This window comes from Mobula birostris, chromosome 10 (assembly GCF_030028105.1).
Source record: "Mobula birostris isolate sMobBir1 chromosome 10, sMobBir1.hap1, whole genome shotgun sequence".
NCBI classification, from domain to species: domain Eukaryota; kingdom Metazoa; phylum Chordata; class Chondrichthyes; order Myliobatiformes; family Myliobatidae; genus Mobula; species Mobula birostris.
In genome coordinates this window covers 55,502,164-55,515,134 of record NC_092379.1, presented here as the reverse complement: position 1 = coordinate 55,515,134, position 12,971 = coordinate 55,502,164, and the positions used below count along the sequence as shown (strand labels likewise).

General features: G+C 40.4%; 1 protein-coding gene across 2 annotated transcripts in view; it reads left to right on the top strand.

The window, feature by feature from the left end:
- The window catches only part of brwd3 (bromodomain and WD repeat domain containing 3), a 302,860-nt gene extending 296,245 nt beyond the window's left edge, over positions 1-6,615 (top strand). For both annotated transcript variants that reach the window (XM_072270315.1, XM_072270314.1), the window contains exon 40: positions 3,578-6,615. In XM_072270315.1, the coding sequence (XP_072126416.1) occupies positions 3,578-4,188 (611 nt within the window). In that variant the 3' untranslated portion in view covers positions 4,189-6,615. The remainder of the gene's footprint in view (positions 1-3,577) is intronic.
- The last annotated feature ends 6,356 nt before the right edge of the window (positions 6,616-12,971 follow it).

The window sequence follows — 12,971 nt, the reverse complement described above, 5'->3', positions numbered from 1 at the left end:
GAAGAGTGAGTAAAGGATTTGAAAGTTGGAGGGGGAGGGGGAGATCCAAAATGATAGGAGAAGACAGGAGGGGGAGGGATGGAGCCAAGAGCTGGACAGGTGATAGGCAAAAGGGATACGAGAGGATCATGGGACAGGAGGTCCGGGAAGAAAGACAAGGGGGGGCGGGGGGACCCAGAGGATGGGCAAGGGGTATATTCAGAGGGACAGAGGGAGAAAAAGGAGAGTGAGAGAAAGAATGTGTGTATAAAAATAAGTAACAGATGGGGTACGAGGGGGAGGTGGGGCATTAGCGGAAGTTAGAGAAGTCGATGTTCATGCCATCAGGTTGGAGGCTACCCAGACGGAATATAAGGTGTTGTTCCTCCAACCTGAGTGTGGCTTCATCTTTACAGTAGAGGAGGCCGTGGATAGACATGTCAGAATGGAAATGGGATGTGGAATTAAAATGTGTGGCCACTGGGAGATCCTGCTTTCTCTGGCGGACAGAGCGTAGGTGTTCAGCAAAGCGGTCTCCCAGTCTACGTTGGGTCTCGCCAATATACAAAAGGCCACATCGGGAGCACCGGACGCAGTATATCACCCCAGCCGACTCACAGGTGAAGTCACATCGGGAGCTGTCTCTAGTTGGGACCTTAATATATTGATTATAAAAGCTTTCCTGAAAACATCAGGCAAACACTATCCCAACCAGTCCTTTTACAATATGGGAGCCCTAGTCAGTATGAGTAAAATTAAAATTAGCTACTATCACAACCTCATGTTCTAGTACCAATTGTTTGGTGACAATAAAGTATAAAGTATGTTTCTTACAACTGTCTGCAATCTCTACAAATTTGCTCCTCTAATTGATTCTGACAGTTGGGAGGTATAATCCCATTGAAGTGATAATCCCTTTCTTATTCCTCGGATCCACCCATACAGCCTCAGTGGATGAGCTCCTGTCTGTCATGTTCTAGCACTGCCATGACATCTTCCCTGATTTGGAATTCCACACTTCAATCTATACCACTCCATCATGTCCAAAACATTGAGCTGCTTGTCCTGCCCCTCCTGCAACTAAATCTGGCTAATGGCAACACTCCACATGCTGATCCATGCTCTAAGCTCTTCCGTCTTACCCACAATACTCCTTGTAATGCAGTCGACGTAACTCAACATTATTCCTACGATACTCAACCTTTCGACGCCTGTCTTTGTATGTAAGCTTAACAACATCTTTCCCCACAACCACTCCACGACCTGTACTGCCACTCTGGTTCTCATTCCCCTGCAACTCTAGTTTAACCCTCTCCCTGGTGCAGCACTAGCAAACCTTCCCACAAGGATATGAGTCCCGCTTCTGCCACTCAAGCAGCATTCCTTACTAAAAGAAAAATGAACACAAGGTTTTCAACTCTATGATCATTTTTTTTAATCACTTGGGTTGACTTGACTTTCCTCTTTTCCAATGTTTCTGTCCTATGTCGATGTACCACATAATTGTCTGTCAGCTATCTACTATTACAACAGCTACTGTATATTATAGGCAGTGCCGAAGTGATCCAGAACTCCTCAGGCAAGATAGCTTCATTTTAAGTAGAAACTTTTTAACAACATTAAATATTCTGTATAGGAAGGAAAAAGTGGAAGCATTAAAATTATAGATGTTCGAATTTCGTACCCTGTCCTTTCTTCACTTCCTTCCCACTTCCAAGTCCTAGGTTAAGCTAGAGACCCTTCCCTTTCCTGAGTCCAACAGTTATAGTGAAAATTCTCAGCAGGGTCTCAATCACTGGAACTGAAAATTACCTGCTGAGTTTTCAGTTCCTGGCTGCATGGCAAGGGACCAGCTTCACCAATGAGCAGATGGTCGGAAGGTCAGTGATTTAGTGTGAGCCTCTGCTGAGCTGCCCACCCTCTGATCTGAAGCTCTGGCAGGCATTGCCGCTAAGAGTTGGCACTGCGACCAATAGTTCAGATGAACTGACTCATTGTCAGCTGGAGATCAGGCATTCATCTGAAGACATCTGTACAGATTGTAAATGCTTATGTGCTAGAAAACTTGTACACTCCACGAGAGAGAGATCACTCCTGCTCGCTGTTCCAATATTACAATCTTATGTGTCACTCTTCCAAGACACCTCCCCCCCATCTAGAAGACCGACAGGCTCTCACTCTCCATCAAATGAGAGAGAGGGATCGCTCGAGTACAGTGGTCCTTCTGGCAGCTGGCTGTTAGCAACATCACTGTCTTGATGTTTCAGTCTTTGGTTGGCAAAATTGGTGAGGAGCCGGGTCATCCATGAAGCCACTCCCTGAGGACGCACGTCTTCGCATGTTCCTGGAAACAGTGAAGACTAGGCTGCACAGCCGGTCTAAAAACCCATCACTTTCGAAGAACCATAGTTTGACCTGTGAATCACGGACTCCAACAGATCTCAAACCACCTTGAAAATAAAGGAAAGTAGAGAAGAAGAATAAACTGTTTTGTGGATGAACTGAAAGAAGTTGCCTGGGTCTGCAAAAAACACTGGCACCATCTTTCCATGCTCCTCCCATTGGTTAGTAATTTATTTTTGAGCACAAGAAACTGAGGGGAGATTTAATCAATCTGTAGAAAATTGAGAAGCCTAGATAAAATAAATAAAAGTAATCTATTACCCTTACGTCCTGACGAAGGCCCGAAAAGTCGACTGTACTCCTTCCTATAGATGCTACCTGGCCTGCTGCGTTCCACCAGCATTTTGTGTGTGTTGCTTGAACTTCCAGCATCTGCAGATTTTCTTGTGTTTGCATATTACCCTTAACTATTTGATAGAAGGAATAGAGAATATGTGGTAGAGGTGTGTAACACGTTGTCTAAAAGGGTGGTATTCGCCACATTTATTAAGTGCCCAGCTGTGACATGCAGGTTGCAAACCTGTTGCTGGTAGGTGAGACACGAGGAAATCTGCAGATGCTGGAAATTCAAGCAACACACTCAAAAAATGCTAGTGAACGCAGCAGGCCAGGCAGCATCTATAGGAAGAGGTACAGTCGACATTTTGGGCCCGGACCCTTCGTCAGGACTAACTGAAAGAGATTTCAAATCTCTTACTATCTCTTATTTCTGTTAGTTCTGACGAAGGGTCCGGGCCCAAAATGTCGACTGTACCTCTTCCTGTAGATGCCGCCTGGCCTGCTGCGTTCACCAGCATTTTTTGTGTGTGTTGCTGGTAGGTGAGATTAGTTTTGCACATTGCATGGACATAAGGAGCTGAAGAGGCTGCCATTGACTTAAATTTTCTATAATTAACTCAAGATATTAGCATTTCTGCTTAACCATTCAGTTTTATTTATAAAGAACTAAAGATCTCTATTCACCTAAAGTTCTTTTCCAAAAATGTACCAAGTTTCCAGATGGTTTTGAAAGTAGTTTAAATTACTGCTTAAAAAATGAGGACGTTCTAAGAACTCTTCTTCTTTTCAGTCTCAATAAAATAATCTTCTGGGCTGTAGTTCTCAGACAATGACCTACCACAAAATTGTAAAGTGGGTTTGCAAAGTATGGAATGCATTAGGGTATTCATGTTATTGAAATTAAACTGGTTTACAGTTTCTTTTTCAGATCAATCGTCCATTGGTTCTTTAGTTAATGGTCATGAAGCATGTAGTTCCACTAAAAGAAAGTTAATGAGTGACTCAGAAGAAAGTGACTTGGAGAGTACAAACCAAGAGGGGATGAGTTATGCTACACAATTAGACAATGGTGCATCGGCCACATCTGGCCCAGGATCTGAATGTGGGCCAGAATCCATTTCAGGGGCCGATAAAGATCATGTTGAAGGAGATCACGATTACAGCAAGATTGTGAGAAGAAAGTCAACAGCAAAAGGAAATATAAAAAATAGCGTAGAAGTAAGAAGAAGAAGGAGGAGGAGGAGAAAGAAAGGCTTCAAATTTACCACACCAACAAGCAAATATAAACGGGCACGACTGTTGGACGACTGGTTTGATGAAGATGAATTGTGTGTTGATGGATTAAATAAATGTACCACAATTAGAACTAGAAACCAAGGCAGAAGGACAGTTTTATACAATGATGATTCTGATGATGGCTTCATACCAGCTGATGAGCCCTTGAATCTTGGCATATCAAGATCAGGAAGGATGCGACGAATGACAGAAAAAGCTAAGGCAAGTCATCTGATGGGATGGAGTCACTGACCGTTAACCACAGGAACATTTTAAGATGCATTTATTTATACTGCAGGGATTTGATATGCACATTATTTTTACTAATTTATGTGGGAGGGATTGTTGGGTGGGTGGTGAGGGTTATGTTCACACTATTATTTTCTCGTAATGGTGCTTATCCAGTCATCAAATTGCACTTCGGTCTTCCAAGCCGATGTTTATTGATTGCTCAATCCAACCTCAGAAACTATACATCCTTAATGCATTGGAAAATATCACTGTGCATCAGGGTCAACAGCAAATGTGCTTTGCAATTTGTTTTTTTTTAGCAAACTTGGATAGTTTCTGATTTCTATGTATCAACCAAACACATGACAGAGTTCAATTAAATTCTGGCGATAACTTCATTAATAAGCATGAACCAATTTTTGCACAATTCTTCCAGTCTCAGTGGCAGCTATTAAAGGTTTACAATATAACTATCCCTTTCACTAATTAAGATTCCAGCTTATTTGATCTGCACTGTCTGTTTTTTGATTCAGTAAGTAATTGTAAAATATATTACATGTGATAAACTGTTCTTTATTTTGTGGATTAATTTGCATTCATTTGTGTATTTTTTCTTACAGTGCTAGAAATAATGAGCAAATAATGAGTGGTGCCTTTGTAAATGTGTTTAATTTATGTATGTGATATTTAATGTTCTGCATTAATTTTGGACAAGTTGAGGAATATGAACTTCAAAACTGTTTGAAATGTTGTTCAGATCTACAAAGAGCTGAGAAGTTTTAAATTGTCTAATCCTTTTCCATTTTTGATTTGTTTTTCAAAATACTTCCATTTTAGTGGTCTTTCCTACTCAAAATTACTGCATTGCCTTCTTTCAACAAAGAAATTTAAGGTGATTATGTTTTACAGATGACATTGTTGCTGTTGAAAATGCCTGTCCTTAATCATTACTTGTTTGGTCAAAAAACAACTAACTGAATATCACCAGTCAATTAGACTATCTGCAGTATTGAGTTAACATAACTAGAAGATTGATCCACCAAAAGGTGTTTGTAGGTAGCCAATAACATTGCTCTGGGACAGTTCAATACCAAGTCAAAATTGTCAAGTTACTATACATTCTGTTTGCATGTTAGCTATAAGCATGTTGTGATAGATAATTTAGGGGGCCCCTTTAGCCCCTCTGTTACTCTTTTACAGTTTGCTTTTCACTCCCTCTAAGCCTGTGTAGGAAGATGATTTTGTTCAGCTAGTCCAAAGTTTAAATAAGACTTTGATTTCAGAGCTAGTTACATCAGAAATTAGACTTTGTATTTCCAATAGGGTCTTGAATATGATGTCTTATTCTCACTGAAGAAATCCTAACATGGAAAGAAATGAGAAGTTGCCCCTTTTTCAAAGACAAAGTTATGTACCCTTTAGACCATTATTTGATGGATAGCTCTGTCCACATTTAACTCACCACTTTCTGTTCACATGCATTCAATTACTAAGTGATTAATATATGAAAAACCAAGTTTATATATAAGGAGATCCAGTTTGCATTGCTCAGTGGGGCGGCGGGGGGAATATGATTATAAGATTTTCTGAGAAATCAGTGTTCTTAATATATTAAATCATTTTAGCGAACTGTACATTTGTTTCCCCCAAATTTGACCACTCTGTTCTATCAACACCACTATTTCTCCCCTCCCCTCTGTTTCCCAGCTGTGAGATAGGCATTATAGAGGTTCTATAAAACTACTTCTAATTTAAAGTGTTTCACTAAAGTTGCTTAAGGAATGAGATCATCTCTAATTGAAGTTTACAAGAAAATCTGGACTCCTATTTATTTTTCTACAGAAAATGTACTTAAAACTCATTGCTTCTGTTATTTTAAATAGATTATGCAAATCTTTGTAAACCATTCTGGGCATTTTGTAAACTTCTAATCATGATTGCACAATCAAACTTTGAATTCTATTGTGATACGTTGAAAAAGAGTATATTACTCACCAAATACTGAAGTGCAACTCTAGTGAAATGCCTTGTAATTTTGTTTGAAGATTTAATGGTAGGAAGGTACTGGGTATTTCATCTTCCCTCCATGGAGTCACTTTTCCATCTACGGAGAAAACAGTGTATGAACTACTTTCAGTTGTCACTGTAAATTTCAACCAAAATCTTCCAGGTATGTGGCTTAGAAAATGGATCAGATTCTATCGGATAAATTGACTTTAAATCTACAACATTTCACCAAATCCTTAATCTTGGCAGCAGTCCTTCTTTTATATATGTGAACATATATCTATTTTAAGAAGTCAGCATTTCAGGGATTTTTCTTGTCACTTAGGCAGACCAAATGTAATGTTGATATGCAAAGATATACTGTGAGTTGCATCTGACAATTTTTGTACTGTAAAAAGTGTACATATGTAAGCTTTTTGTTTATAAAATAGTTATTACACCTGCTTTATAACAGTGTGTTCTTCTTTATGAAATGCTTTTTCCTAAAGTGACTCAGTTTATATGAATATTTTCTAGTAGTTTTGAAGAAATTAGTCTCTCAGACTCCATGAATTAATTTCATATCCTTGGGTGTGGATAGTCAGAGGACATATTATATACAGGTGTCCCCCGCTTTTCGAACGTTCGCTTTACGAAACCTCACTGTTACGAAAGACCTACATTAGTACCCTGTTTTCGCTAACAGAAGGTGTTTTCACTGTTACGAAAAAAATCAGCGTGCCCCGAGCAGCCACTCTCCCCCAGATTCGGAACGGCATTCTTGCCAGCATTGCTTAAACACGTTGCATTGAGCAGCCGTTAGCAAGGTGAGTTCTAAGGTGTCGGAAAAGCCTGAAAGAGCTCATAAGGGTGTTACACTTAGCGTAAAACTGGACATAATTAAGCGTTTTGATCGTGGTGAACGAAGTAAGGACAACGTGAGTTTGGCTTGTGGAAGCTGACAAAGATGATGTTGAAGAGGTTTTGGCATCCCATGACCAAGAACTGATAGATGAAGAGCTGGTGCAATTGGAAGAGGAAAAGATAACAATCAAAACCAAATTCATTAACAAAATGAACGTGAAGCAACTGCGTGAGATTTTCGCTGCAATGATAAAGTATGACTTTAATTTTGAGAGGGTACGTAGGTTTAGGGGATATTTGCAAGATGATTTGAGTGCTTACAAAGAACTGTATGATAGAAAAATGCACGAGGCTCAGCAGTTAAGCAAACCTTCCACATCAGCCACAGCAGACGACGAACCTCGATCTTTAACATCGAGGCGGGCAGTCATAGGAGAAGATGAGCTGCCTGCTCTAATGGAAACAGACGACGATGAGATGACACCCCAGTGTCCCACCACCCCAACCCCTAGGCCGCGGACAGATACTGACTCGCGGAGAATGCAGCAGTAGCCAGAAGGCACACAGTACATCTTAAAGAAAAAAGCTGAACTAAGCATGCTAATTAATTAGGTGCAATCGGCAATCGCCTCTGATCTGGGCCGACAATTACGTGTTGGGCAGGACCTAATTAATTAGCATGTTTATTTCAGCTTTTTTCTTGAAGATATGCTGGGTGCGTCCCGGCTACCCATGGACCCCTGCGTGCTTCGCGGCAATGTATCGGTCGGCGGCCCGGAGGGTGGGGGCCACTGCACCACCCCAACCTGCGACGACTCAGCCTAATACACCATCAGTGTGCTCAGCACTGTCCCGATTCCGGTAAGTGATACTAAACTGTACATACATTTTTCTACTTTACATCGGCTGTGTATTTTTATGTGTTATTTGGTACGATTTGGCAGCTTCACAGTTTAAAGGTTACTGGAGAGAGCGTTTTTGCCAACAGCGCTTGCATGAGATTTTTGCTATGGAGAACAGTGCCGGCAATGATTGTGGGAAAATATTTCTATTTTATATAGGCTGTGTATTTATCATATCATTCCGGCTTTTACTATATGTTACTGTTATTTTAGGTTTTATGTGTTATTTGGCATAATTTGGTAGGTTATTTTTGGGTCTGCGAATGCTCACAAGATTTTCCCATGTAAGTAAATAGTAATTGCTTCTTCGCTTGAGGACATTTCAGCTTATGGATCGTTTCATTGGAACGCTGTACCTTCAGATGGCGGGGGAAACCTGTAGACTGGATGGAATTGGCATTTTGGGGAGAAATTGGGAATCTGTTTGAGGAAATGACCAGAGAACAGAATCCTTTATACTAGTGGTCACCAACCTTTTTAAGCCCAAGATCCCCTACCTCGACCTTAGTGAAGGGTAAGATCTACCTACTAAATCATTTAGAGAAAAAACAGCTCAGATTGTACTTCCAATTTGAGGCCTTTTATTTTGGCTAATTGTATTTGAATTACACAAAATACTTCTGTCAAACTTTCAAATTAATTCAAACAAGAAAATACTGTAACTAGCATATCAAACAGGCCTTAGCTGTCTTTCTTTAAGAATATTACAATACTTCACACCTTTAATTCTAAGTTTTATTATTTAATTTTATTTCCACAGGAAAAATAAATGAATAAAAATTGACTGTTACACTCAGTGCGATGACTGGGGCTGAATACTTTCTGCTAGTTCTCTGAAATTTGGCTCATAACTACAGACAGCCAGTCTGAGACAGTCTGTGAAGTGTCTGTCAGTAAGACAGTTCCTGTACTTAGATTTAATCATTTTCATCTGTGAAAATGCAATTTCACATAGATAAGTTGACCCGAAGTAGGCACTGACTTTTAGTGCTATAAAAGCAACGCACACACTGTGCATTGCTGGGGCCCCATCAGTAGTAATTGCCACCAGTTTATGAATGGGGATGTCATTTTCATGGACATATTTTTTAAACTCATTGTAAATATCCTCACCTCTCATTCTCTCCTTTAATTGCAAAAGAGTGAGGAAGTCCTCCTTTGTTGTAAAATCCTGGAAAGCCATTCTGACAAATACAACAAGCTGAGCTGTTTGCATTACATCCAGGGATTCATCGAACTGTAGTGAAAAATATTCACAGAGTGACAAGTCCTTAACACTTGTCGATCCACGTCCTTGTCACTGTTGTAGGGCTAAGTGGTATGTATTGCGGTTGTGATGTGGTTTTTGTTTTTAAAGTCATTAAAAACAATCCCTGCAGTAATGGCCATTGCTTCCTTGAATAAATCACCATCTGTAAAAGTCTTCTTGTGTTTAGCCAAAAGGTGACTTACACGAAATGATGCTTCAATAGCAGCCTTATTTTGAGCAGCATGTTTTGTGAAAAATGATTGCTGGGCCTTCACCCCGATTTCAGCTCCTCAACTTTCCTGGCACGAATTGCACTCTTTGGGGGGTAGATGTCTTTAAATTTCTGGTGGTTGGTGTTGTGGTGCCGCTCCAGATTCCCACTTTCAGTCAGTGCTTGTGTTTGGTGGCACAACATACATACAACACTTGTCTTTCACCAAGGTAAATAGAAATTCCTCTTCCCAATCTGGATGTAATTTGTACGTTTTCGCCTTCTTTTGTGGAGCCTCCACCATGCTATCAGGATATCACGAGCGAGTGCCGTATATTGATGTTTGTGACAGTCTGTACTCTTATCTAATCTAATTGGTCACTTTGATGCAGCACAAGCTACTCTGAAACCGCAGCTCATGGTGGGGGAACTACACACATGTGCACTGGGCAGAAAGAACGGAACTAAAACCCTGCAACCTGGAAACAATCTCTCTTTACAAACAGCTTTCAGTAGCGGAAGTATTGATATATTACCATTATCCTAATTAGTATTACTTATTTTTATTATGCTCACATTACAACAGTAATTTTGTATTTATTTTTGATTTTTTTGAGGATCTACTGGAAAAGTCTCAAAGATCGACCGATCGATCGCGATCGACAGATTGGCGACTATTACTTTATACCTTGTACAGTACTCCATTATGAGAAAAGAAAGGTTAATGTGGAACTCTGGGTTTTTGATCTTAACAAACGGAACTATAAATAATTGAGGGTAGGTTGGCATTGGACAGGTATGACTGCTCTCTAAGTAAGTGATACATAATGTGTAATTGAAATATATTCCTTTAGGATACACACAGGGAGAGTGCTTAAGTAATTCTAGATTAAATCAAAGAAAAGGCCTTCAAAAATTTGTAGAAAAGCATTGGACCTGAGGACTGGGAGCTTTTTGAATTCAGCAAGGAATGACCAAGACATTGATAAAGAAAGGAAAAATAGGCTGACATCAAACTAGTGGAAAAACATGCCGGAAGACGTAAGAACTTCTATATGATTTTAAAAAGAAGGTATCAGTGGGTTATTCAGAGGCAGAAATGGGAAGATTTATAATTGGGAATAAGGAAATGGGAGCGAAATTAAGTAAATTGTCTGCTTTCACAATAGAAAACACAAGAATCAAGCAGAAGTACAAGAATACTGCTGGAAATAGGAGAAGAAAATAAATTGGTATTAATTCAAGCAAAACACTAGGGAGTTTAATGAGACAGAATCTGATGATCCACATCCCAGCGTATGGATTGTAGAGAATGAACTAGCAGACTTAGAACTTACTCCTGCAGATTGAAGAAAAGTAGCAGTAAAACACTGAGCCAGACATCACTGGTGAGAATACAGAAATAAAAGATATGACATCCAGGCACCAAGAAAACAATACAATAAAACTCCAATAATATGCACTCTGATTATTTGGAAAAGCATTGTTCAGCACCAGGCTCATCGGATGATATTTGTCACACTTCCTTTCCTCATCCCAAGCCCAATTTCCACTCCTCACCCTGGTTCTCAGAAGCCAACTAATTTTGTCAGTCGAGCCCTCGTGAAACTGACCTGATTGTGTTTCCGTGATCCTCTTGCACATTGTTCCTTTCAATATGGAAGATTTAGCATTCTACTGCTTATTATTCAAAAAATGAATTATCTGGAAAACCTTCACCTGCAATATCCTAAATGTGGGATTACGAGTTTTATTATAATATTATTGAGTGGAGTTGATGTGGATTTATGTAAATAATTTTCAGTTTATCAATTGGATTTAGAACATATTGGATTCAGCACAGTACAGGCCCTTCGGCCCACAATGTTGTGCCGACCCTCAAACCCTGCCTCCCATATAGGCTCCTAACTTAAATTCCTCCATATACCTGTTCAGTAGTCTCTTAAACTTCACTAGTGTATCTGCCTCCACCACTGACTCAGGCAGTGCATTCCACGCACCAACCACTCTCTGAGTAAAAAACTCTCCTCTAATATCCCCCTTGAACTTCCCACCCCTTACCTTAAAGCCATGTCCTCTTGTATTGAGCAGTGGTACCCTGGGGAAGAGGCACTGGCTATCCACTCTATCTATTCCTCTTATTATCTTGTACACCTCTATCATGTCTCCTCTCATCCTCCTTCTCTCCAAAGAGTAAAGCCCTAGCTCCCTTAATCTCTGATCATAATGCATACTCTCTAAACCAGGCAGCATCCTGGTAACTCTCCTCTGTACCCTTTCCAATGCTTCCACATCCTTCCTATAGTGAGGCGACCAGAACTGGACACAGTACTCCAAGTGTGGCCTGACCAGAGTTTTATAGAGCTGCATCATTACATCGCGACTCTTAAACTCTGTCCCTCGACTTATGAAAGCTAACACCCCATAAGCTTTCTTAACTACCCTATCCACCTGTGAGGCAACTTTCAGGGATCTGTGGACATGTACCCCCAGATCCCTCTGCTCCTCCACGCTACCAAGTATCCTGCCATTAACTTTGTACTCTGCCTTAGAGTTTGTCCTTCCAAGGTGTACCACCTCACACTTCTCTGGGTTGAACTCCATCTGCCACTTCTCAGCCCACTTCTGCATCCTATCAATGTCTCTCTGCAATCTTTGACAATCCTCTACACAATCTACAACACCACCAACCTTTGTGTCGTCTGCAAACTTACCATCCCACCCTTCTACCCCCACATCCAGGTCGTTAATAAAAATCACGAAAAGTAGAGGTCCCAGAACAGATCCTTGTGGGACACCACCAGTCACAATCCTCCAATCTGAATGTACTGCCTCCACCACGACCCTCTGCCTTCTGCAAGCAAGCCAATTCTGAATCCACCTGGCCAAACTTCCCTGGATCCCATGCCTTCTGACTTTCTGAATGAGCCTACCGTGTGGAACCTTGTCAAATGCCTTACTGAAATCCATGTAGATCACATCCACTGCACTACCCTCATCTATATGCCTGGTCATCTCCTCAAAGAACTCTGGGTATCAGGCTTGTTAGATCTGATCTGCCCTTCACAAAGACATGCTGACTGTCCCTGATCAGATCATGATTCTCTAAGTGCCCATAGATTCTATCTCTTAAGAATCTTTTTTGTGTTATAGACAGTATAGATTAACAGTTAGTTAACAGACACAAAACAAAGTGTAGAAATTAATAAGTTCTCCCGTTACCCAGGTTGTGAACTAGTGGTGTATTGCAGGGATCAGTTCTGAGGCCACAGCTAAGTACAATTTATATCAACCGTGGGGATCAGGGTACCAAATACAAGTTTGCTAAAGACACAAAACTAAGAAGGAATATGAGTAATGATGCAAAAATGTTTCAAAGAGCTGAGTGACAGGTTAGCAATGATGAAAGTAGTAAAGTAGAAAAATCATTATTGGCTTTGTCTTGAAATGAGAGAGATGTTATTCAAAAGCACTGGATATCCTTGTGTATAAGGTTGCCAATCACATGTCACAGGCACCTACTGTGGAAGTGCAGCAGACAGTTAGGAAGTCAGATGGTATGCTGGCTTTCACTACAAGAGGATTTGAATCT